At 36.8% G+C, this 25317-nt stretch overlaps 1 protein-coding gene across 3 annotated transcripts in view; it reads left to right on the top strand.

Annotated features, from left to right (window-relative positions):
• CTNNA3 (catenin alpha 3) overlaps positions 1–25317 on the top strand; it is a 1946492-nt gene that overhangs the window by 59808 nt on the left and 1861367 nt on the right. For all 3 annotated transcript variants that reach the window (XM_037805370.1, XM_037805369.1, XM_037805371.1), the window contains exon 3: positions 4305–4497. In XM_037805370.1, coding sequence (XP_037661298.1) covers positions 4305–4497 — 193 coding nt within the window. The remainder of the gene's footprint in view (positions 1–4304; positions 4498–25317) is intronic.

Below are 25317 nucleotides of genomic sequence, written 5' to 3'. Positions count from 1 at the left end.
GTGACAGAAATCACAGCTATTAAAAGAGACAATATAAAACACAGGAGAGGACGGGGAGGGAGAGGGAGTAGCTCAGGTGACCCCTGGGTTTCTGTCTCAGGTAAGTGGTGTCATCCCCTGAGGTAGAAAATAAAGGAGGAGGAGACGCGGGTAGGCAGAAGGCTTCTACTTTCTGCTTGCTGCATTTGAAGCGTCTCTTGCCTATTGAATTAAATATTAACTCTTTCCTTGGCTCTTCAACACTTTTCTTATTTAAGCTAAGACCTGCTACCTAGAAGTATTTCTCACGCTGTTGTCTGTTTTTACTCCTTACTTTGCCAAGGTTGACTCTCTGCTACTCTAAGAAAAAAATACTTTCCGTCTCTGCCCCTTTGTTCATGATGCCCTCCCCTGGCTCACCTCTCCCTTCTCTTGGTAGGAACGCTGCGTCCGTAAAGGATCTTCTTGGAAGTCCTACTTGATCCTTGTGAATATGTGCAGTCTCTTCAGTACTTTCCTTTTACCTATGTAAATATAAGCAGTTAAATTCTGCATTTTATATGGCAGCTAGTTTTGTATTTCTCTTACCACTATTGATGGAGCTTCCTCATCTTTATTTCCTAAATGCCTAGGTTATTGTTCTGAACAATACAGTATGTGCTCAATAAATGTTTATTGGCTTGAGATGAACCAAAAGATTGTAGGTGGATTTGGGGGAGTGTAGATTGTTAATCTGAGGGTATGTGTTTGCTGGGTTTCCAACCCTTCAGTCTTCCTTAGTCTTTTTAACTCAGTAAGGGTTGTTTTGGTAGGAAATAAGGAACATTTGAAATTATTCATGACTTGAAGAAGGAATCCTCTCCAAATCGGATGATATCTTTACTTAAAAAAAAAAAAATCACTAGTTTAACATAGCTGTAGACTTTTTTTTTTCTCCCAGTCTAATTGCTTTCAGAACTCTGAAGTTCTTAGCTAATTAACATGGCTTAAATACTTTGTATTTTATTTCACACATTAAAATTAAGTCAAGGAAGCAAAACTAACCCTAAAGGCCTCTGTGAGCTATTGGAGGAAGGTTAAAAAATTTAACGTGTTTTAGCTAATAAACAAGAAAAGAAGTAGCTGTTAACATGGCCTTTTTATATCTTAATGATAGTAGTTTAAGAAAAATTAGAGTTAGATTTGGAGGGAGCATGGTTATACAATATAAATGTTACCCCAGGTTGCACCAGAGAAGACTTTCCATAAAGTTAGCATCTGAAATACTAAAGCCATTATTGCGCTGATGGAACAAATGAAAGTAAATCACAGTCTCACGCCAAATTCTTCAGTGTTCCTGTTGTGCACTAGCATTGCTCTGTATCACAACAGTTGGTAGTTTGGCTCCCTGTGCTTATCGATTTGATTTTTCAATGTTTTTGGAGCTTCTAGAAAAGCATATTTTAATTAGGAAAGATGAGGAAACTTTTTTTATGCTCTAAATTTTAATACATATATTGTACACACCTTTAAATAACCCCAGTTTTAAGCATTTTAAACTCACAGAATTCATAAAGTAGAGAATTTCTTTTCATTTTACTTGAAGCCTCTAATTTAGGACCATTCCAATGAGGAACTCATTCCTGTATCTGTGGTGAAGGCGAGTCTTTGTAGCCTAGCTCAGATTTACAGATAAAGAAAAGGGAACAAAGCGAAGCTCTCTAAGAGCTGCAATCATCGAGTCAAAGATTTTCTGTACGAGAGGGGCCCCTGAGGTCTGAGAGAGAGTTGTGCATCAGTGGCCAAAAGTAAAGTTAATAACATATGGATAAAACTGTTAGAATCATTTTTGCTAAAGATTCCCATTAAGGTTTTTGTGGATTTTTGTTCCTTTTAGGAATATAACTGATTTTTGTACTGAAAAAGAAAATGATGTAACAGGAATTACTTTACACAATAACTTGAAAGTTAGTTTAGGTGGTTGCTGCTATTTCTTCAAGATGTGGGAGACTTTTTTCACTTTTTTCAAATGACATATGTGCCCACCTCCCACCCCCCACTCCCTTTTCCTTGATGAGAATCATCTGCTGTAATAAGCCACTGTCACTGATACAGGTAGGTTATATCCCTTAAATGAGTTAGGGTGAATAAAAGGGTTCAGCTTTTTTTCCCCATGGATTGCCACGCCATATTTACTTTATGAAAGGAATTGACAGTGTCACTGGACTTTAGTTTAATTGATATTAATTATAATGGGGTATTTTAAAAGAAGATTGGTACAAACCAACCTACAGAAATGAAGAATTTGTAAGTTGTGCATTTGCATCTTTTTTGATGGAAGCACAATGTTCTTTTCACATTTCTTCTCTAGCATTATAAGGAACAAAGCATTTCTGGAATGCTCATTTTAATTTTAAAGCCCAGGCTATTCTATGGAAAACATTTGGCGCAGGAGGAGCTGCATAATAAAGGAGGAATGTGCAGTGGGAAGTGGCATGAATTGTGGCACTTAAAATACATTCTGAAGGAATATTTTAGACAATGATACTTTTTCTTCGTTTTAAACAAAGGTTTTAAACTAGGTGCTATAATCAGTCTTCATCTGTATAAATATCTTTTAACATTGGATATATAAATCAGACTGACAGTAGTGAGATATTTGCTTATTGGAGTATGTGAAAGCCCATGTAATAAATAAATCAGGCTTATTATCATCCTTATATAATCTATGACAAAAGTATGTGCCCCTATTTGGCTTCTTGTAAAGCATATAGAATGGGCTTTGTCAACTGCGCTTGTCACCTCACAGGTGTCTCAAGAGCAAGATAAGGTTAGGCTTGGAGACAACAGCTTTGACAAGCACCCATAACTAATTTTCTGTAACCATGTACAGAATGAACTAGAAAATTAACAGTAAATACTAACCAATATTTGTGTCATGTTAGGCATTTTACAAAGCATTTGGTATTACTTGACAGTCTGGAATAATAAGACTGTTCTCATTTTCCAAAAGAAGCAGCAAGGCACTCCATTCCGGGTCATGAACATGGAAATAAAGCAAATCAGAATAAAACAATTCTATATAAAATATATAAAATAAAAACAACATAAAACAATTGTCTATTGGACAAGGGAAAGGAAAGAAGGGCAAACTATTTTCATCTACATGTTTTTCTCAGTTCCTAGTTAAAAGCTGGGCTCAGATGTACAAATAAACATCTAATGCTCTCTCTTTCTCCATAAAAAAAGTAACAATCTCTAGGGGCTTCAGAGCAGGAAAGGTTAAATATAATCTGTTGTCAAAGATGTGGGGCATGCTTGTCATAGGAGCTAGCTTTCATGACATGTAGGAGCCTAGCTTTAAATAGGAGTTCCAGGATTATTTTAAATACTGTATAAAAGGGTCCCCTGCCCCCAAGATAGTCTTTCAGGCTTTGCATACAAAAATGTTATCCAAAACTTGTTATTGGGATTCAGTTTTTAATTAAGAAAATTAATGTGGTCTGAGGTTATTGTTTCTAAATACAGATGCTTAATTTTCATCTCCAAACAATGTCCGTATCATGAGTTCTCATTTTAAATTTTCAAATGTGATATGTGCTCTTTATAAATATAGTCAGATAATTCAGAATGTGGAGATTAAAAAGTTCCTTTCTTCAATTACCCCAGTCCTCGATCCATTTATATGTTAAATATTTACTGAACAACTACTTTGTGTGTCGTTCTTGGTGCTGGAGAACAAAATACATTTCCTGTTTTCACATTTTAGTGTTGAAAGCATACAATAAACATGTAAACAAAAATATGTCAAGCTCTGTAAGTGTTTTGAGGAAAAATACAGTAGGGTGAAGGGAGACAGTTGGAAAGGATGGGAGGGAGTAGGGATGAAGGTGGTCAAGGAGGGCTTCTTCCATAGAGAATTTTGCTGGCTACAAAGTGACATAAGCCAAATTTTATAGTTATCTGGCATTTTTGAGATACATAATTTTCTACTTTTCTTATTTTTGACTGCTTCATCAAGGTTCTGTAAATTTTTCCATATGGAGTTTGTGTAATTAAAACGACAGACACACACACCCACAGTTTTCTAAAACATTGTTTCAGAAGTAAAACATGACAAGATCCAGGCTCTGTTGGCTCTTCTTCCCTACCCTTTTTTAGTCGGGAACTCAGTGGTGGCTGATGATGTTGATCTTGCTGCCTTGACTTGACTTTTGGGGATGTATCAGCAGTGCTGGGAATGAATCATGTTACTATGAAATACTTTCTTTTTTTTGGGTTATGATCTCTCAGGACTGTGTTCTCAAAATTTGTCTAATGGGTGACTTGTATTTTTCCAATTTTAGGTTACCACACTTGTAAGCTGTCCCCAGAATCCTTCCAACAGGAAAAAAGGACGCTCAAAAAGAGCCAGAGTCCTTCTAGCTTCTGTGGAGGAAGCAACATGGAATTTACTAGACAAGGGGGAGAGGATTGCCCAGGAAGCCACAGTTTTAAAGGAAGAGCTTACTGCTGTACTTGAGGAAGTTCGCAAAGAAAGTGAGTACTCTAGTCCTGGTCAGGAGCAGATTGTATATACTTAGGGTGTTAGCAAGTTAGATTTGTGTGTCTTTTGTCTTTGTTGGCTTGCATTTATTAGTGTGACTTGGAGCTCTGAGGAGCTCACTGTGGGAGGTAGAGTGGCTAGTAAGACACCTCCAATGCTCAGAGACCCAATTCTGGTTCTTCCCTTAAGTTGTTCAGTCCCTCCAGGCAACTTCTTACTCCTACAATATCATAGCTTATCTGTAATAAATTGGCTTTTTTTTTTTGGTCAGAAATTATGAGAAATGACTAATGAAGACAAACTTGACTAAACATATAAATTATAAAGCTCCTTGAAAATAGTTGGAGATTAAAGTTTAGATCTGATCACCTCAGAAGTATGCTTTTTCATTTTTTATTTTTTCTGGAGCTTTAGATGTCCTTTGAATAAACTATGCATAACTTGTGTTGCTGCTTTGTAAACATTACATAATAAAAGAGTATATTTTACCTTTTCATGTCTCCTAATGATGAAACAATAATTTTTAAATGACTATAAGTTTCATTTGCAGGCTATTTTTAAAAGAACTGTTCAGTGTTCTTTGGTTGAAGGAATGATTTTGCATACATCAGCAAAGGAACTATTTTGAGAGGAAAGGGAAACTTGAATTTTCCTGTTCGGTTTTGTTAAAGAGACTCTCTCTTCACCATAACTTTAAACTCTAAGAAAATCTGGAAATCTTTGCTAATAAAGCGAATATACTAGCTGTAAATTTTAGTTCAAATGTATGCTACATGGGAGCTATTTGTTATATACAATTTATATTTTATGGGGATTCCTTGGACAATATATAGAAAACATAATGCCTGAGATGATTTGAAATGAATTCCTCACTGCTCCCTGTCACCAGACCCACTTTCCAATCCCCTTCCCCACCCTGTATTCTCTGTCCTGGTATTATTATCCACTTCGTTACCAAGTCAGTTTAATCACAGGTTTGGATTCTTCTTTTCCATCCATTCTCCCTTCCAATTAGTTTCTATCTAGCAAATTCTATCTCTCTGAGTCTCTCAGATCTGTTACTTCTTTTCCAGTTCTAACGTTACCTACTGAATTCAAGATTGGTGTGTTAGCCTTGCCCCATACCAAAGCCAAAAAGATGTTTCTAAAAATGAAAATATCCTTTTACTTCCCTTTTCAAAATCCTTTTCCGTAGCTGGTGGGGTGGGGTGGGGTGGGGGTGCAGATTATGGGACTACCTTTCTGAATGAAGTTCAAACCTTTAAACCTCACCCAAAACATTTCATGATTTAGCTTTGGCCGTTCCCTCTCATCTCATTTCATGTGACACACCCTCCTCAAACTTTATTCCAACCATGAAGACCTTGCAGTGTCTTGTGTGTGCCACATTGCTTAATGCTGCCTGGCCTCTGTTACTAGTCTTTCCTTTCCTATGATTTGCCTTTTATATTAAGCCAGTTTTCACCCATGTAGCAAAGCTCAGCTCAGCTCAAGACTGCTTTTCCAGGAAGCTTCCTAATTCCTAGATGTTGATTTAGATGCCTCTCTGCTCTCACAGACTCTCTGAATGCTTTTTTTCATAGGACTTGTTACCCCATTCAGCAAACATGGATTTGTTTAGTAAATCTGGATTCATAATTTCTTGAGGGTGGCAGGTAACAAGTTTTATTTGATTAACAATGCCTGATCCATACAAACACCTTGTAAGTGTTAAAAAAAAAATTGAAGTATCATGTTGTCACTTTATATTATAAAATTTTATGATGTTTTATCTTTGCTTTTATGACCAATGATCTGTCGTAATTATGATTTTTTTGCAGAGTCTTTGGAAAAGAATATGAACCTTTTTCTGATAATTTATCTCAGAAAATGTGATATATTTGACAATATAGTTTCCATATACAGTTTGGTTTCTGTATGAGCAGTTGGTTATTCTTTAAAGGGAACAATAATTATTATGAGATGGTATTTGTGTGTTTTTTTTTAAGTCAACCTTTTTAGCTCAAATGAAAGTAAATTATTTTAAAGAGACATTCTCAAGAAGAAGTCTGTTTGGATTCTAGGATTATATAGTATATCTTTCACTGTGTTCTATTATAATGTGTGAAAAACTTATATGGCATATGCTGTATCCACAACAAATGCATTTGGTTAAAGATCACCAAGTGCTTTACACTATGGTTCTTTTGAACAAGCTGCTAAATTGAACTACTGCCACTTGAGTGTGGGAGGAAAGCAGTGAAACGGCACATGGTTCTGGAATTTGGGGAATGGCCAAAGTTTATCCCAAGGATAGCAGAGATAGTGACAGTGAATCCTCTGTTCCCAAAAACTTGGAAGCAATTTTAGCTCAGTGGTGGGGTTGAAGTTTCAGGGTGATGGATTCTGATCCAAGCTACTCCTCTGTGTGATACTGGAGCCATATTTTAAATAGTTTCCTGCTTTGGTTCCTTTTTCTTTTTTTCTTTTCTTTTTTTTTTTTTTTTTAAAAGCGTTTTGTCCAGTGGCATGATTTGAAGGACTAAGGAAGAATAACCAGAAAGTTTGAAGTATTTTGAAAGTATAAAAATATTGGGAGTAGTGGATATTTATATATTGATGTATTTTCAAGAACAATTTTGGGACTAATCTAGAGAATTTCTTTGTCTAATACAAATAGTATAATTTATGTAGCCATGCTTCAGGATTCTGTTTTATTTATAGTGGCTTCAGTTATAGACTTGAAGTAATAAACAATGTGAATGTTTTGGTTACCTGAAGAACTTGCCTGTGGAAGATGGCATGAATAGTATAAGGGGTGGATAGTGAAGGGAAAGATATGTGGGTAAATTGTAGAGATCCAGCAAAGAGTGATACCGTGTAAGTGACTACTTACGGTCACTTATTTTTTACCCCATGTTGACCTGTGTGCCATTGCAAAGTATTGCGTCTGGCTTTTATTTTAACAGTTTTAGGATATTAACCTAACAATTATCTAGGAATTAGCCAATAATTGTTTATAATATTTGGATTACAGGTTTTGCCTCTAGCATATACACTATTTTTGGATTACCTCTGCTCCCCTACAATCTATAGAAATTGCTTCTAAGCCACACACTTGATATTTAATGTTTTTAATGGTTTATTGAAGAATAACATATATATAGAAAAGGGCATACATTCATTATTTATGTGAAAATTTATTGAACAGTGAACACACTAACATAACCTCCACACAGATCAAGAAATAGAACATTCCTAGAACCCCAGAAGCATCCCTTGTGCACCTCATCTTAAAGGCAACCATTATCTTGACTTCTAGCACCATAGATTAGTTTTTGTTTCTTTTTGAACTTTAAATGGGATCATACAGTATGCTATCTTTTGAGTCTGGCTTCTTTTGCTCAATTTTGTGTTTGTAAGATCTTACCATATATCAGTTCGTGCATTTTCCTTGATGAATAGCATTCTGTTGTATTAACAGACCATAACTTATCCATTTTGCTGTTGATGGACACTTGAATTGTTTCTATTTTTTTACATTCATGAATTCTGCTGCTGTAAACATTCTTGTCCATTATTTTTGGTGCATGCTTCAAACTTGGTTGTTCCTGAAGTAGGCCGCAGCTGAAAACACTGCACAGCTTTTTCAGCCTTGTAAATATTGCTTTCCACTGGGTTCTTTGGAATCTCTGTAATGCGTGAAGGGGTCAGCCAAGGATTTGTGAAAATTCATGTGTAGTTTTTATGCTCCCCCATCCTGTGGTTTCCTTTTTTGTAAGATTTAACCCTTGATTTCCTGCTCTGGTAGCCCCAATCTCTGTATTCTGACATCTCAAGCCAGTGAGATTGTGGCTTTCTACTTGAGTTCCAACTCGAACCTTTTGATTCACACTGGGGAGTGTCCTCAGAAAATGTCATGTAAGTGTAACCCTAGTTGGTATGGTTTTGATTCTTTCAAGGGTCAAGTCCTCTGTAGTTCGTGCCTGCTTATGGTCAGTTTCAAGTGCCTTCAAATAATTGTTTTATATATTTTGTCTGTTTGTGAAAGAATTCATCAGGTATATGCTACTCTATTACTAGTGCTTGAACTTACCACTTTCAATTTGGAAGGATTTTTTTTCTGGTTACAGAATTATAAGTTGCAAATTAGTTTCTTTCAGCACTTTGAAGATGTTGTTTCTTTGTCTTTTGTATCCCGTAGCTTTTATGGAGACGTCAGTTGTCAGTCTTATTGCTAGTCCTTTGAAATTTTTCCCCTGGATTGTTTTAATATTTTCTCTTTTTTCATTTGTTTATAGCAATGTTACTATGTTGTGCCTTGGTGTGTTTTTTTTTGGCATTTAATCTGCAATGTATATACTGCTGAATCTATACTGCTTAAATCTATGATTTTATGTCTTTTATCTATTTTGGATAATTCCTGACCATTTTCTCTTCGAACATTTCTTTGTCCATTCCCTTATTCCTCTTCTGGGATTAAGATGATTACTTCTTATGATTATATGGTTGAAAGTTAATAAGCTCTCACCATGTCTCAAATGTCTTCTATGCTCTTTTCTGTATTTTACACTTACTTTTTCCTCCATGCTTCAATATCAATATTTGCTAACTTATATCATGTTTTATAATTCTCTTTTCAACTGTGTCTATTTGCCATTGAACCCCAACTATTGCATTCTTAATTTTAGTTACTGTATTTTCTGGTTCAAGAATTTCCATTTGATAGTTTTTTACAGGCTATAATTCCTGGCTGAAATTTCTATTTTGCAATCAATTTTCTTGAATGTCTCAACTGCAGTTATTTTAAATTACATATCTGATATGTCCATTATCTGGCTGTTCTGCAGCTTTGTTTCTATTGTCTGTTTTCTTTTGGGTTTAAAAGTATTTGGTCTTATCTCCTGTTATGTTCGATAACTTTTGAATACTGAGCATTGTGTATGAAAAATTGTAGAAATAATCTTTAAAAACTGGTCTATTTCTGACTAGCCCTTATTCTTGGGTATAACACTTCAGAGGTTCTAATGACAGCCTGGTTTGTTCACTAAGACACTTCCATCGGGGCCAGCTCAGAACTCCAATTTTACCTTTCCAACTTCATTAAGGAATGCTGAAAGCTCTTTGTTCAGATTTTCATTCCCTCAGCTGCCACATTCCATTGGCTTCTCTATTTCTCAATCTCTCATCATCATAATACATTCAACTTATCATAGTCATATACAAAAAACTCAACTCCAGATAGATTTAGGATCTAGTATCAAAAATAAAATTTAAAAACTCTTAGTAAAATGTAAGGGTGAATAAATTTTTGGCTTTGGGGTAGAAGAGGATTTGTTAAAGACAAAATAAAAAGCTATAAAGAAAAGGTTGATACATTTAACTATATAAAAATTAAGAACTTTCTTAAAAGAATTCTTAAAATGAAAAAAGTAGGTACAAACTTGGAGAAAATATTGGTATTAACACAATGAAGGATTAGTAACAGGAAAATACACAGAATTGTCAAGTCAATAAAAAAAGCCAAAAAGATGGACATGAAAAGAATTTTATAGAAGAAGAAACAACATATGGCCAATAAAAATATAAAGAGATGGTCACATTAGGGATAAAGGATATATAAATGGGATTTTATGCAGTTCAATTGGTAAAAATTTAAAGTCTGGCAATTCCAAGTTTCAGAGAGACTTTGAAACATAGGACTTGTATGTTGCTTGTGGGAGTGTAAATTGTATGATTGCTTTGAAAATAGTTTTTGTTGACACTTATGTAAAATACCAGAGTTCCATTCTTGTATGGGTAGGTTTCTAATGGTGCTGGTATGTAGAAATGTGGTCAAGTTTTTATACTGGTACTTGTTGAGGAGTTATTGAAATGCAGCATATGATGGTAATTTTAAAAAGAGGGAAATATTTGAGGAATGCAAACACACATCGCCTGATTATTCAGGATACCTCAGGATGGTATGGCCATGGTACTTTATTTGGCTGATGGGGGAAGCAAATTTTGCACAAGTACTATAATGCTGTATATGGCAATTGTAAAGTGACTTGTAATAGAGAATTAATGGCCTTTGTATTCATAAAACTTAAGAATTGATTCTGTTCTCAGTTCTCTACTTTGAAGATACTAGTCTTTTCCTAATATGTAGAAAAATATATAATGATGATAAATGGTCTATCGTGGTGGCAGAGAACCCCCAACTTAGGGTTTTTTTTTGTTGTTGTTTAATATCATGGGTTGACATTTGTCTAAAGATGAATGATTAAACAAATATTCAGTTTTGCTGTTGGGGGAAAAATAAGTAATGATATGGAAGTAGCTAAAGAATTAATGAAAAACCTGTCCATTGAATGTAAAGACATAGCGGAAACTTGGTTGAAACTTACTTTCAAAGTGACTTAGTAGTAGTATGAGATCCTTACAGAGAATGGGGTTGTTGATTATCTAGGTTTTAGTCTTATCCTTTAGCTATTAAAAAAAATTAGATGGAATTATAGATTTAAGTTACAAATGAAGAAAAAGGTGTTCTCTGTATTTTCATCAATGCCTTGATGAACAGAAAAGATAGGTCAGATTATGTGGAATATTAAATAAACCTGGGCCAGAGTTTGTTCTAATCTGAAAATATGAGAGGGAAGGATTATAGAGATAAAGTGAATAGTTAGTATGTCACTGTGTGGGCATCATTAAGGAAACAGAGGAGAAGATTACAAAAGAAACCAATACTTCATTTCCTTTCCTATACCTTTGCTCTATTCATTTGTAAATATTTATTGAGTACCTACTGTTTACCTGGTGCTCTATTAGGCTCTGGGAATTTAAAGACGAATAAGATAGACTGCAGGTACTCAAAGTCTACTGGGAGAAAGACACGTAAACAGCTGTAATAATGACTGATGAATGCCATTATAATGTTATGTCCAAAGAGCTGTGGAAACATATATGAAAGACCAATATAATAGTATGTGTCTAGAGTTCTACCATTTTCCTTTGTCTTACCATTAAGTGGGGAAATTCTCTCCCCATATATTCTCAGATGAGTATGTATTTAATTTATAGAAAGATATGGTCTTTCCATAGCCTGTCATTTCCCAGAGACTTGCTTTCTTTTTAAAAATTTAAGATACTGGAAAACTTTTATAGGATAGGCTTTATAGGATGGGCTTTGTTCTAGATGCTGGCTTCACAGAAATGAGCTAGATAGGTAAGGCTTGTCCTCATGGAGCTGACAGATGTTATAGTGGGGGAAGACAGATAGTAGACAAGTAAATCTGTAACTCACTTTTTTTTTTTTTTTTTTTAATCATCATTTTATTGAGATATATTCACATACCACGCAGTCATACAAAACAAATTGTACTTTCGATTGTTTACAGTACCATTACATAGTTGTACATTCATCACCTAAATCAATCCCTGACACCTTCATTAGCACACACACAAAAATAACAAGAATAATAATTAGAGTGAAAAAGAGCAATTGAAGTAAAAAAGAACACTGGGTACCTTTGTCTGTTTGTTTGCTTCCCCTACTTTTCTACACATCCATCCATAAACTAGACAAAGTGGAGTTTGGTCCTTATGGCATTCCCAATCCCACTGTCACCCCTCATAAGCTACATTTTTATACAACTGTCTTCGAGATTCATGGGTTCTGGGTTGTAGTTTAATAGTTTCAGGTATCCACCCCCAGCTACCCCAATTCTTTAGAACCTAAAAAAGGTTGTCTAAAGTGTGTGTAAGAGTGCCCACCAGAGTGATCTCTCTGCTTGTTTTGGAGTCTCTCTGCCACTGAAGCTTATTTCATTTCCTTTCACATCCCCCTTTTGGTCAAGAAGATGTTCTCCATCCCACGATGCCGGGTCTACATTCCTCCCCGGGAGTCATATTCCACGTTGCCAGGGAGATTCACTTCCCTGGGTGTCTGATCCCACGTAGGGGGGAGGGCAGTGATTTCACCTTTCAAGTTGGCTTAGCCAGAGAGAGAGGGCCACATCTGAGCAACAAAGAGGCATTCAGGAGGAGACTCTTAGGCACAAATACAGGGAGGCCTAGCCTCTCCTTTGCAGCAACCGTCTTCCCAAGGGTAAAACTTATGGTAGAGGGCTCAACTCATCAAACCACCAGTCCCCTATGTCTGTGGTCATGTTAGCAACCATGGAGGTGGGGTAGGCGAATACCCCTGCATTCTCCACAGGCTCCTCAAGGGGGCACTACATCTTTTTTTTTTTTTTTTCCTTGTTTGTCTTTTTTCTTTTTTTTTTTTTTAACTTTCCCTTCTTTTTTAAATCAACTGTATGAAAAAAAAAGTTAAAAAGAAAACAAACATACAATAAAAGAACATTTCAAAGAGACCATAACAAGGGAGTAAGAAAAAGACAACTAACCTAAGATAACTGCTTAACTTCCAACATGTTCCTACTTTACCCCAAGAAAGTGTAACTCACTTTTAATTCTGAAAGGGTTTCAGATTCATTTGTCATTGGAACATTTAAAAATATAAATAAACTATAGTTCCTTATGCAAACATTAGCTTCTTTACCTGAATAACATATTGATTCCTACTAAAATAAAATAAGTATAAGAATTTATACCTTAAGTTATAGGTATCTATTTGAGATTTAGAGTGTTCTGGGAAAGTTAAAGGTTCAACCCTTTTGTACACTGCCCAGACAAGTCATGTTGCCTACACAGGTGGAGGATAGCACTAATCAAACCACGATATTCTTTGGTGTGAATTATTTGGAGTCTAACATTCCTAAGCTTGGCAGTTAGGCCCACCAGAGCCTGCAATTAAAAATGTGTACTATAGGCTGCATGTTCATATATTGTCAGGTGGGAGGGGAGTTGGAAATTTGTTGGAAGCCTATGACTGCTACAATTTCTCCCATCTCTTTTTAATTTTGGGCCTCCACCAAGGCCACCGTGAGCCAGTTGGAGGGCTAGGAAGATTACTGAGGGGCTTTTGAACCCATAAGTGCCCCTCTAAATATAGCTTTCCTTCCTAAATATGAGGCTATGATATTTTTTACTATGCAGAAGCCTCCAAATTGGATATTTATAAAGCTTAGGCCTATAGCAACTTACTACTTGCCCCACTTCACATGGCTTGTGAGTATTTCTAGCAGGGTAGGTGATATGGCTAGAAGCTAGGGGAATATTTCCTCTCAGGTGAGAAATAAACCCTTGTGTTAAAAAAAGGTACGTATTTCTCATGTGCATAAAACATGCTTTCAGGGTATATTATAAGTACATGTAGTTGTTTCTCCCTGTTTCTACATTTCCATAGTTTTTCATCTCTGGGTATAATTGACCTTTTTTTCCCACCAGGAATTAGGAAGCAAGACTTGGTGTCTTCCATATTAGTCAGAGAAAATGATTACTTCTAGAAATGATTATTCCTAGAAAATGGTACCTTGGAAGTGTAATTAGTCTTCCTGTCAGTATACTTGGGTACTTAAACAACAAATACCATGATAGAATTTCAAATACTGAATATTTAAAATGGTATCTTTTGCCTTCCTGATTATTCAGTACATTTTTTTGTTCTTGTTATAAGGAATTATGTCCTAGGGAAAATGAAAATTTCCTTGATTGATTCATGCCCATTTTGAGACACCTCTGTTGAAAGATCTTATCTTTTGAAACTAAGCAGTATATAATATTCATTTATAAGAGAAAGTAACAGTTCAATTTTAGTTAACTGGCCCAAAGTAATGGGTTGGCTCCATCCGCTGTGCTGAACAACATGGCAATTAGGAGTTAGATAAGATATTGGTTATTTACCATCAGTTACTTAGAGCCTGTATGTGGGTTCAAAGGCAACAGCTGCTGTCCACATAATTTCCTTCTCTTGCTCTGTTGATGTTATGAGCATTTAACTTTTATCATATCTCAAGAGTGTTCTTAAATAAGCATTAAGTCACAAGTAATGGTCTTTTTCAACAAAGTACAGAGTGTTTCAGGAGATGCAGTTCATTCTTCATTTGAAAAGCTGATGAAATCTTGTTCTAACACATTTTAACACGCATGCATGGTACCTTGTAGTTGACAGAATGTTTTTGTAAACCTTTTCATTGAAGACTGATGAGCTAATTAGTTACATTGCTTGTAAACTACTAATTGCTGGAAGCCACTCAACATGGTATCCCTTAGAGTTCACTTGAAATATCTGCAGCAAGCTTTATATATAGCAAATTCTTTAGCATCATCTGTCTTGAGGTTTGGTGTGGGCTGTTGGGAAGTATATAACTGTTTATGCAGCCATCATAATTTCAGTCACTTGATATGCTGGACTTGGACATACAACCAATACATTTTGAAAAGTAATAGTAATGTTAATTTTGAAAGTAGGAGAAATTCTATAAGCCATGTAAGATTCATTTTGTTGTTTTAATTCAGACAAGAGCAAAGATTTAATGCATGTTAGCAGGTTGATTTGTAAGTGAGTCCTAGAAACTCAAACGTGGCATGAATCTCACTGGTAAAGGGTCTGAAGTTAGCTGTGAGCCAGGGCTTTGCTTTCTGTCACAGCCAGAGAAATAGCTCTACTCTGTTGGCCATTTCATAAATGTGTATAAAGGTAACAGAGTAGGTGTAATGCTGACAAATAAGTTGAAGTTGATGCTCACAGAAGACTGGTCTGAACATTATTATTTTGTTGTACATTCTGGCCTTAGCCTTTTAGATCAATGTGATTATTATGAAGTCATATAGGAGTTGGTGTATAAGACAGAAATGAGACTGGGAGAGTTAATTCATTGGCATTGAAGGAAAGGGAAAAAGTTCAGCAAAAACAATTATCAGAGCCAGAGTTAAATTCCTTTGTTTCTTTCCCTAGTTTGTAAGCATGCAATCTTGAGGACCTAAAAGAAAGCAAGTTTAAGCCTTATCTGGAGAAGGGCTGCAGATAAGGATTGGGGTTACATAAAGACACAACATTGGCATAGTTTGACTTTGCTTTTCACCTTCTTGAGATTAGCAAATGAGGAAGAGAACTGGTACATCCTCTTTATCTATATAAAGTGATAGGATTGGATAAGTATTCCCAGAAATATCTCAGAACTCTTAACAAATGTTTCTAAAATAATTTTTTAACTTAAAAAAAGAATAAAATGTTGACATATTAAATGAAGAGAGAATTCTAGATTATAGATTAAAGAAAACCAAGTATTAGATAAGCAATTCTATTGTCAGGTCACTGTTGTTGTTGTTGTTGTTGTTGTCTGCTTAATATATGAGTCAATCTAAATGTACATTGCACTGTGTGTCAAATACTGAGATATTCATTAAGGAGATAAAAGTTCAGATACCTGACTTAAAAGGAACTTAAAGTAATGGTGCTTAAAATTTTAGGATACTTATGAGAATAATTCTAGCAGAAGAATAGGTTCAACATGTTACAGTACCATTTAAATATAAGAGTGTTAAGAGAGCACATAGTGGAATGGCAGGATGAGGAGGCTTAATTAAATGTTTCAGGAGAAATTCAACTTTTCTATGAACCTACAATAATTTTGGTGCAAAATACGCATATAAAAAATAGCACAGAAGAGGTTATGATGAAAAGCAAGTGTCCTGTCCTGCCTCTTGCTACCTTGAATCCCACTCTCCAGAAGAAAACTTCTTTACCTCCAGTCCCATGCCCTGGAGGAAGCCTTTTTGATTTTTGATCATTTGGTGTTACTCTGTGTTCCAGTTTGCTAATGCTGCCGGAATGCAAAACATCAGAGATGGATCGGCTTTTATAAAGGGAGTTTATTTGGATACAAAGTTGGTCTTAAGGCCATAATGTGTCCAAGATAAGTCATTGACAATCGGGTACCTTCACTGGAGGATGGCCAATGGTGTCCGGAAAACCTCTGTTAGCTGGGAAGGCACGTGGCTGGCGTCTGCTCCAGAATTCTGGTTTCAAAATGGCTTTCTCTCAGGACGTTCCTCTCTAGGCTGCAGTTCCTCAAAAATGTCACTCTTAGTTGCTTTTGTGGCATTTTTCCTCTCTTACCTCCTCCGGAGCAAAAGTTTGCTTTCAACAGTTGTCTTCAAACTGTCTTGTCATCTGCAGCTCCTCTCTTCTCAGCATCTGTGTGTTCCTCAAACTGTCCCTCTTGGCTGTAGCAAGCTCGCTCCTTTTATCTGAACTTATATAGTACACCAGTAAACTAAACAGGGCCCATGCTGAATGGCCAGGGCCACACCTCCATGGAAATTATCCAGTGCAAGATCTCGCTCACAGTTGAGTGATCACATCTCCACGGAAACAACCAATCAAAAGTCTCTAACCCAATCAACACCAATATGTTTCCTGCCCACACAAGACGGCATCAAAGATAATGGCATTTGGGGGACATAATACATTCAAACCAGCCCACTCTATAACTTGTAATTACATACTTGAGACATTACAACTTGAGACATTACCAATTTATTCTTGTCTTAGTTGGCCAGGCTGCTATGACAAATACCACACAATGGGTTGGCTTAAAAATGGGAATTTATTGGCTGAAAGTTTTGAGACCAGGAGAAGTTCAAAATCAAGTCATTAGCAAGATGATGCTTCCTCTTCAAAGTCTGTAACATTCTGGTGCTGGCTGCTGGTGATTCTTGGGTTTCCTTGGTTTATGTCTCTGCTTCCTTTTCTTATGTGGTGATATCTTCTTTTATTTCAGGTTCTGTTGTTCTGGCTTCTCTCTGTAGCTTTCTTTCACTCTGGCTTCCGGTTTCTTTATAAGGCCTCTGGTGATCCAGATGAAGATCCAGCCTCATTCAGTTGGGCCATACCTTATCTAAAAAAAGTATCTTCAAGAGATCCTATTAACAATGGATTCACACCCATATAAAGGTGGATTAAGATTAAGAACATATCTAAATTGGGGTACATAATTCAATCTCCCACCACTCTTGTGAAATAAGGTTTTGTTCATCTATATTACCTCTATACCCTTCCTTTCTTCCAGTGTTTTATAATTTGATATTTTAATTTTAACTCTTATACCTCAGTTTCTTGTTCCATCACCCTTATTCAGTGTCCTGACTCACCTTTATGTAAGGTGATGTAGACAGCACTCATTCTGTCTCCTCTCTCTTTACTTTCACATTCCATTTTCTACTTCTACCTTCTGTCACCTCTGATTTTTCTTTTACATTGTCAAAGTTAGTAACACTTAACATTCTATTATGTGTCTGTAATGTAGTTGTCTCTTCATTAGTTGATGGTACAGTTGAAAACTAATGTACAACATTAATGTTGTGTTTTATTCATTACAGGGTAAAGCATGCTAAAAATGTATTTTCTTCTCCAGGGGCCCAATGTCACAACCCTTGGGCCAATCAAAGGAGTTTGATTCCATGATTAAGGTCAAATGGATTTTCTTTCCCATTACTTACAATTGTGCTACAGTTTGGTATAGTTCATATTTTGACTATGCATTTCCTGTATAATTATTTTTGTTTTCTCTGGAGGTTCTAAATCTCTTCACCACATTCTCAAGGTCAGTTTGTAGAGTGTTCTACTGGACTTCAGAATTTCAAAATAGTTGATTTGGATAGTTCTGCTGGAGGGACTGATTCCCGGAGCTTCCTACTCTGCCATCTTCCCACAATCTTCAACAAACAGTTCTTTACTTTTACATTAAGCCTTGAACTTGAGTCATTTACTATAAGTATAAATGAATTATTTAAAGGATCTGTGAATCTTTTAAAGTATTTTAAATGGCAACATATAAAAAATAAGAGGAGGCAATATGGTGTAGAAAGAGCTCCCCTTAACTCCTGCATTATAATGAAGTCTATACCTACCACTGGGATTGTTGTGTTAAATCTCAAGTTCTTAGTTCTATGAATGACACGTGGTAAGCTTTCAGTAATTAGTAATTATTACAACAATGCCGCCTTACGTTTGTATAGTCTCGTGCTTTTCAAACTTGACATATCAATTGGCATGATCTTTATAACATTTCCTGTGAGGAAATAGGATACATATTAATATAATTTTAAGAGTGAAAATGTTGAGAGAAAGAGAGTAAAGAGAGGAAAATATGTCAAATACCATATAATTCTTTGAAGTGTTTTAAGCAGTAAAACAGTTTGATAACATAATGTGGATTGGTTTACCTGACCTATTTCAATACCTTTCTGTACTGTAGAGGCTGGAAAGATTAAAAGTACATTTCCCAGACTGCCTCATGGCCTGGGATGTAGTCTAAGGTCTGACAGTTTCAGGTATTTCCTTCTTGCTATTCCAATACACTAAAACCTAAAAAGGGATATCTGCATAATGCATAAGAATAACCTGCAGAATGACCTCTTGAATGAGAGATTTGAGATCTCTCAGCCAGTGAAACTTTATTTTGTTTCATTTCTTTTCCCCTTTTTGGTCCAAGAAGGCTTTCTCAATCCCACGATGCCAGGGCCACGCTCATGCCCGTGAGTCATATCCCATGTTGCCAGGAAAATTTACACCCCTGGGATTCATGTCCCTTTAGTGGGAAGGACAGTAAGTTTACCTACAGAGTTGGCTTAGAGAGAGAGAGGTCACATCTGAGCAGCAAAAGGGGTTCTCTGGGGGTGACCCTTGAGCACAATTTTAAGTAGGCTTAGCCTCTCCTTTGCAGTAACAAACTTCATAAGGGCCACCCCCAAGATTGAGGGCTCATCCTTCTAAATTGGTAGCCCCCAATGCTTGTGAGAATATCATTAATTCTCCAGGTGGGAAAATTTAATATTTCCACATTTCCCCCCGGTCCCTCAAGGGGGTTTTGCAAATACATTTTTATTCTCTGCTCAGATTACTCCGGGATGTTTTGGGACTTCACACTAACCTGTATAAATCAACCAGATTTCATTCCCTCTTCAATGTTCCATGTAATTATGTTGTTTGAATAAATTGACCATATAAGTTAAATTATATAGGGTGTTACAAAAATACAGATTTTGCACTAATAAACATCTCTTCCTTTGGTCTTATGTAGATGTTGAAGTTTTAAAAACACCATCAATATTGTCCTTTACCCATTAGTCTGATTTACCTTAGTCCTAACCAAGTCCATTTCGCTCATATCTCTAACTGAAGTCTGATCTCTTTTTTTTCCAGAGTCCTTAGCATTTGCTGTATGGGGTAATGCTCACATTTATAGCTGCCGGACTCTGGCTCTGAGTTTTAGGTGTCACACAGATACCTGAATTTCCAGGGACCAACCAGGTTATACACAAAGAGCTCAGCATCTCAGAATTTAGAAATAATCATTACAACTCAGGAAAAAATGTAATTGCTGTAAGAGCTTACAATCTAGGAACCTTTACAGTAAACCTTCCCCTGAGAACCTCTGCTCTCAGACTCAATTCTCAGAGTTTGCACATTATAGTTAGTCCATATTAGGGTGGCATTATAATGTTTTTCTTTTCATTTCTGATTTTATTTCATTCAACATACTGTCCTCAATGTCCATTCACCTCACAACTTCACTCCTTGTAGCAGCTCAGTATTCCATTGTATGTATGAACACAGTTTGCTACTCTGTTCATCAGTTGATGTTCCCTTAGTCTTCCTCCATCCACTGCAAATCATGAATACTGACACCATAAACCCCACTGTGCAAATGTCCATTCTTGTCCCTCTTTTCAGTTCTCCCAAGTGTATAACCTATAACAGAATTGCAGGACTGTATGGCAACCCCATGCTTAGCTTCCTGTGGAACCACCACACTGCCCTCCAGATGGGCTGCACCATTCTACTTTCCCAGCAATAGTGATTAGGTACATCCCTTTCTCCACATTTTCTCCAGCGCTTGTGTCCCTATGTTTATTTTTTAGATGGTTTTATTCACATACCATACATTCCATCCTGAGTAAACCGTCAATGGTTCCCTGTATAATCACATATTTATGCATTCACCACCACTATCTATATAAGGACATTTCCATTTCTTCCACAAAGAAAGAGGAAGAGGCAAAAAAGAAAAAAGAAAAAAAAAAGACAACTAAAAAGCAAGAAAAGAAAAAATAAAATTAAAATAAAATACAATAAAAGTCAGACAACATGACCAGTGCCAAGAATCCCATACCTCTCCTTTATATCTCCTTGTTATAGACATTTAGCTTTGGTGTATAACCTTTGTTACAATTAATGGAAGCATGTTACAATGTTACTGTTAACTATAGGCTCTAGTTTGTATTGACTGTATTTTTTCCCCAATAACACCATATTTTTAACACCTTGCAAAGTTGACATTGATTTGTTCTCCCTTATGTAAAAACACGTTTGCACGTTTTATCACAAACATTGACCACTCTAGGTTTCACTAAGTTATATAGTACCAGTCTTGATCTTCTGTCTTTCATTCTGGTGCCCTACATGCCCCTAACCTTCCTCTTTCCACCATATTCACAGTCATCTTAGTTCAGTGTACTTACATTATTGTGCTACCATCACCCAATATTATACTCCAATCCTCTCACTTCTGTCTTTTCCTATCTGTCTGTAGTGTTCCCTTTAGTATTTCCTATAGAGCAGGTATCTTGTTCACAAATTCTCTGTGTCTGTTTGTCTGAGAATACTTTAAACTCGCCCTCATTTTTGAAGGACAGTTTTGCCAGATGTAGAATTCTTGGTTGGCAGTTTTTAAGTATCTTATGTATATCATACCACTGCCTTCTTGTCTCCATGGGGTTTACTGAGAAATCTGCACCTAGTCTTATCTCACTTCCCTTGTATGTGATGGATCGCTTTTCTCTTGCTGCTTTCAGAATTCTCTCTTTGTCTTTGACATTTGATAATTTGATTATTAAGTGTCTTGATGAGGTCTATTCAGATCTATTCTGTTTGGGGTACGCTGTGCTTCTTGGATCTGTAATTTTAAGTTTTTCATAAAAAATGGGAAATTTTCAGTGATTATTTCCTCCATTATTGTTTCTGCTCCTTTTCCCTTCTCTTCTCTTTCTGGGGCACCCATGACACATACATTCATGCACTCCATGTTGTCATTGAATTCCCTGAGACACTGCTAATATTTTTCGTTCTTTTCCAGAGCTGTTCTTTTGTGTGTAGGATTTCAGATGTCCTGTTCTCCAGTTTATGAATTTTTTCTTCTGCCACTTCAAATATGCTGTTGTATGTCCCTGTTGTTTTTCATCTCTTGTATTGTGCCTTTCATTCCCATAAGTTCTGCCAATTGTTTTTTCAAACTTTAGAGTTCTTCCTTATGTTCCCCCAATGTCTTCTTTATATCATTCATCTCCTTTGCCATATTTTCCTTCAGCTTGTTGATTTGATTTTTGAATTGACTTAGGAGATTTGTTTGATTAACAGTTGTTTCAATTCCTGTATCTCAGCTGAAGTGTAAGTTTGTTCCTTTGACTGGGCCATCTTCATTTTTCCTAGTGTGATTTGCAATTCTTTGTTGTCTGGGCATCTGGTTTCCTTGATTACACCAATCAGATTTTCCCAGACCAGATGGGTCTAGGTCTCAGGAGGAGGCCGTATTCAGTATCAAGTTTCCCTGAGAGTGAGACCCAGCAGATTGTCAGACTTTTCTTGTGAGGCCTCTAGACTCTGTGCTTTTCCTATCCTGCACAGCAGGTGGTGCTTCTCAGCCCACAGCTCCCCACTGATGTAAAGAGGTATGGTTCCTGTAATTCTCAGCAGACTCTGTCCTGGTTAGGGGCCAAGGGTGTCAGAAGCCAAACTTCAGTTGTTTCTTGTCCCTCCCCCACTCCCTGGCCCTGGGGATGTTATCTTCTATACTTGAAGTCCTTCTTTGTCTCTCTGACTCAGCTAACTCCATCCTTTCCTGGGTCAGTGCTGACAATTGAAAATGCCCAAGACTTTCTCTAAAGAGCTACTTAAAATGAGAGGGGAAAAAAAGGAAAAAGAGAGAAAGCCCCTTTTCAGAACCAGTCCCCAGCCCCTCAGTTTCACCAGTTGACCAATGTTAGTACCTGGTTCTCTGTGCCCCTTTTCTTGGGACCCAGCCATTTTCCAATATTCTGAACTCAGCCATCTCTAAAAGCCTCTTTTAATTTATTTATGGATTTATTTTTCCTATCAGCCCTGCTTTCCCTCTGCTGGGAGGAAACTCAGGTTCCTTTCCTGATTTATCTGTGCTTGTAGCTTGTATTCAGCAGTCCAGAATTGTTAATTAAAACTGCAATTGGAGCTTGGTTGAGTTACTTTCCCTCGGTCCAGGTAACCTGCTTTTTTTTTGGGCCACAGTGAAGTGTTTCAGCTCTGCCTGCTGTGCTGGTGGGGGAGGGGTGCCAGCTCTGCAGTTTGGGTAGCTTTACTTACAGTTCTATGCTGCGATCTCAGCTGTTCCACCCATTTCAGGCTAATGCATTATGTGTGTCCAGTTACAGATGTCCCCGAACAGTTTTTCCAGGCTGTTTACTAGTTGTTCCTGGCTATTTACTAATTGCTCTAGAGGACTAACTAAATTCCATACCTCTCTATCTTGCCATCTTGCCCCACCTCTCATTAATTTTTGTAATACTTATAACTTGGGCTGTCCAAAGAACATTATATAAAATCATTCCTGTTGATTTAATACCTTTGTGTCTTTCATGTCATTCACCATAAAAATAGTCTTTCAATGAAGTAACTTTTTGTTAATATAAAGTTGTGGAATTTTTATGCATGTTATTAATAGCTATTTCTACAATTGTGACTTAATGTTATTTAAAAGTGGAAAATTTTTAGGAAAACAGTTATTTAGTATTCTGAATGCAAAATAGTTTGTAGGTGTGGAGACAACCCAAGTAGATGTCATAACATATAGGTAGGTGGATATGTATATAAATGACAAGGATGAAAAATATATGCAGTAAACTGTAGAAAGTCTAATATCCACCACTGGTAGAGCACTTACCTCAAATTGGGTCCTCAGCAAATGGTAATGACCTACTGAATATTTTATTGCAGAAAGAGACATGAAAAAATGAGTATTTTTGAAGAGAGAAGTCATGAGGGAATGAAAAGAGGATGATATTAAACCTGTGGGTTTTTACTGATACTGTTGATATTTATATTCATTACCAAAATGCAGAAGGATATCCTTTTGACTGTTTGCTTTTTTGTCGATAATGGCAGTGTCACATCTTTTCCTTTTTTTTTTAAATTCCAAAAAATTTATTCTACAGTTAACATAGAGATTTTTATTTTTTAACATAATTTTATTGAGATATATTCACATACCATACAATCCATCCATGTTATACAGTCAGTGGTCACAGTAACATGTATTTGTGTATTCATCACCATGATCATTTTTACTCCAGAAAAAGAAATAAAAAGAAAAAAGAAGACCCCAAACAATCCCATACCCCTATGTCTTAGTTTGCTAATGCTGCAGAATGCAAAACACCAGAGATGGATTGGCTTTTATAAAACGGGGATTTATTTCGCTACACAGTTACAGTCTTAAGGCCACAAAGCGTCCAAGGCAACACATCAGCAATCGGGTACCCTCACCGGAGGATGGCCAATGGCCTCCGGAAAACCTCTGTTAGCTAGGAAGGCAGCTGGCATCTGCTCCAAAGCTCCGGCCTCAAAATGGCTTTCTCCCAGGACGTTCCTCTCTAGCAAGCTTGCTCCTCTTCAAAACGTCACTCCCAGCTGCACTCATTTCCTCCCCCCGAGTCAGCTCATTTATATAGCTCCACCGATCAAGGCCCACCCCAAATGGGCGGGGCCACACCTCCATGGGAACATCTCATCAGAATCATCTCCCACAGCTGGGTGGGGCACACTCCAAGCAAATCTAACCAACACCAAAACTTCTGCCCCACACAAGACCACAAAGATAATGGCATTTGGGGGACACAATACATTCAAACCGGCACACCCTACTTCCCCCTCTTATTCACCACTAGTATTGCTCTCTACCCAATTTAAGACTTTCAATAGAGGTGTGTTAACTAAGACAGTGTAGTACTATCAGAGATAGAAATACAGATCAGTGGAACCGAACAAAACATCCAGAAGTAGATCCATACAAACATGGGCACCTGAATTTTTTTTTTTTTTTTTTTGGCTATATAGTTATACAGTCATTATCAAAGATAAAGGCTATTGGATTACAGTTCAACAAATTCAGGTATTTCCTTCTGGCTATTCTAAGACAATAGACACTAAAAAAACATAACTATATGTTGTATCAGTAGTCACAGTCATTTGTTAAATTCTAATTTCTCTGTGACACCTCCTCTCTCTTATTTGATCTTTCTAACAATCTTCAAGGATATCTGGGAAATGACCATTTTAACTTCTTCATGCTGGGAAGGGGTGTTGACCTTATGGGGTAGAGGAATGAAATTCGCTGATGTTCTTAGAGTGGTACCTCTGGGTTTCAGGGCTCAATCTGGCATAGGATCAATCTAGAGGCCTTAAGTTTCTTAAAAAATTAACTTACTAAGAAAAATTCTTATAAAGATTTAAATAGAGCCCAGTGTCTAGGTTCAGGAGTACTGTTGGTTGGGGCTAAGCATACTACAGTAGTTTGCAATATCTGGCTAAAGCTTGTATAAGAGTAACTTCCAGAATGACCTCTGGACTCGATTTGAAGTCTTTTAGTCACTGAAACTTCATGTTTTTCCATTTCTTTCCCCCTTTTTTTTCCAGAAGGTGTTCTTAATCCCACAATGCCAGGGCAAGGCTCAACCTGGAATTCATGTCCCACCTTGCCAGGGAGACTTACTCCCCTGGGAATCCTGTTCCATATAAGGGGAGGGTAGTGAGTTTATTTGCAGAGTTGGCTTAAAGAGAGAGGCCACATCTGAGCAACAAAATAGGCTCTCTGGGGGTGACTCTTGTGTATAATTACAAGCGGGCCTAGGTTTGC

Source organism: Choloepus didactylus, chromosome 15 (assembly GCF_015220235.1).
Source record: "Choloepus didactylus isolate mChoDid1 chromosome 15, mChoDid1.pri, whole genome shotgun sequence".
Lineage (NCBI taxonomy): Eukaryota > Metazoa > Chordata > Mammalia > Pilosa > Megalonychidae > Choloepus > Choloepus didactylus.
This window is presented reverse-complemented; position numbering and strand designations above follow the sequence as displayed.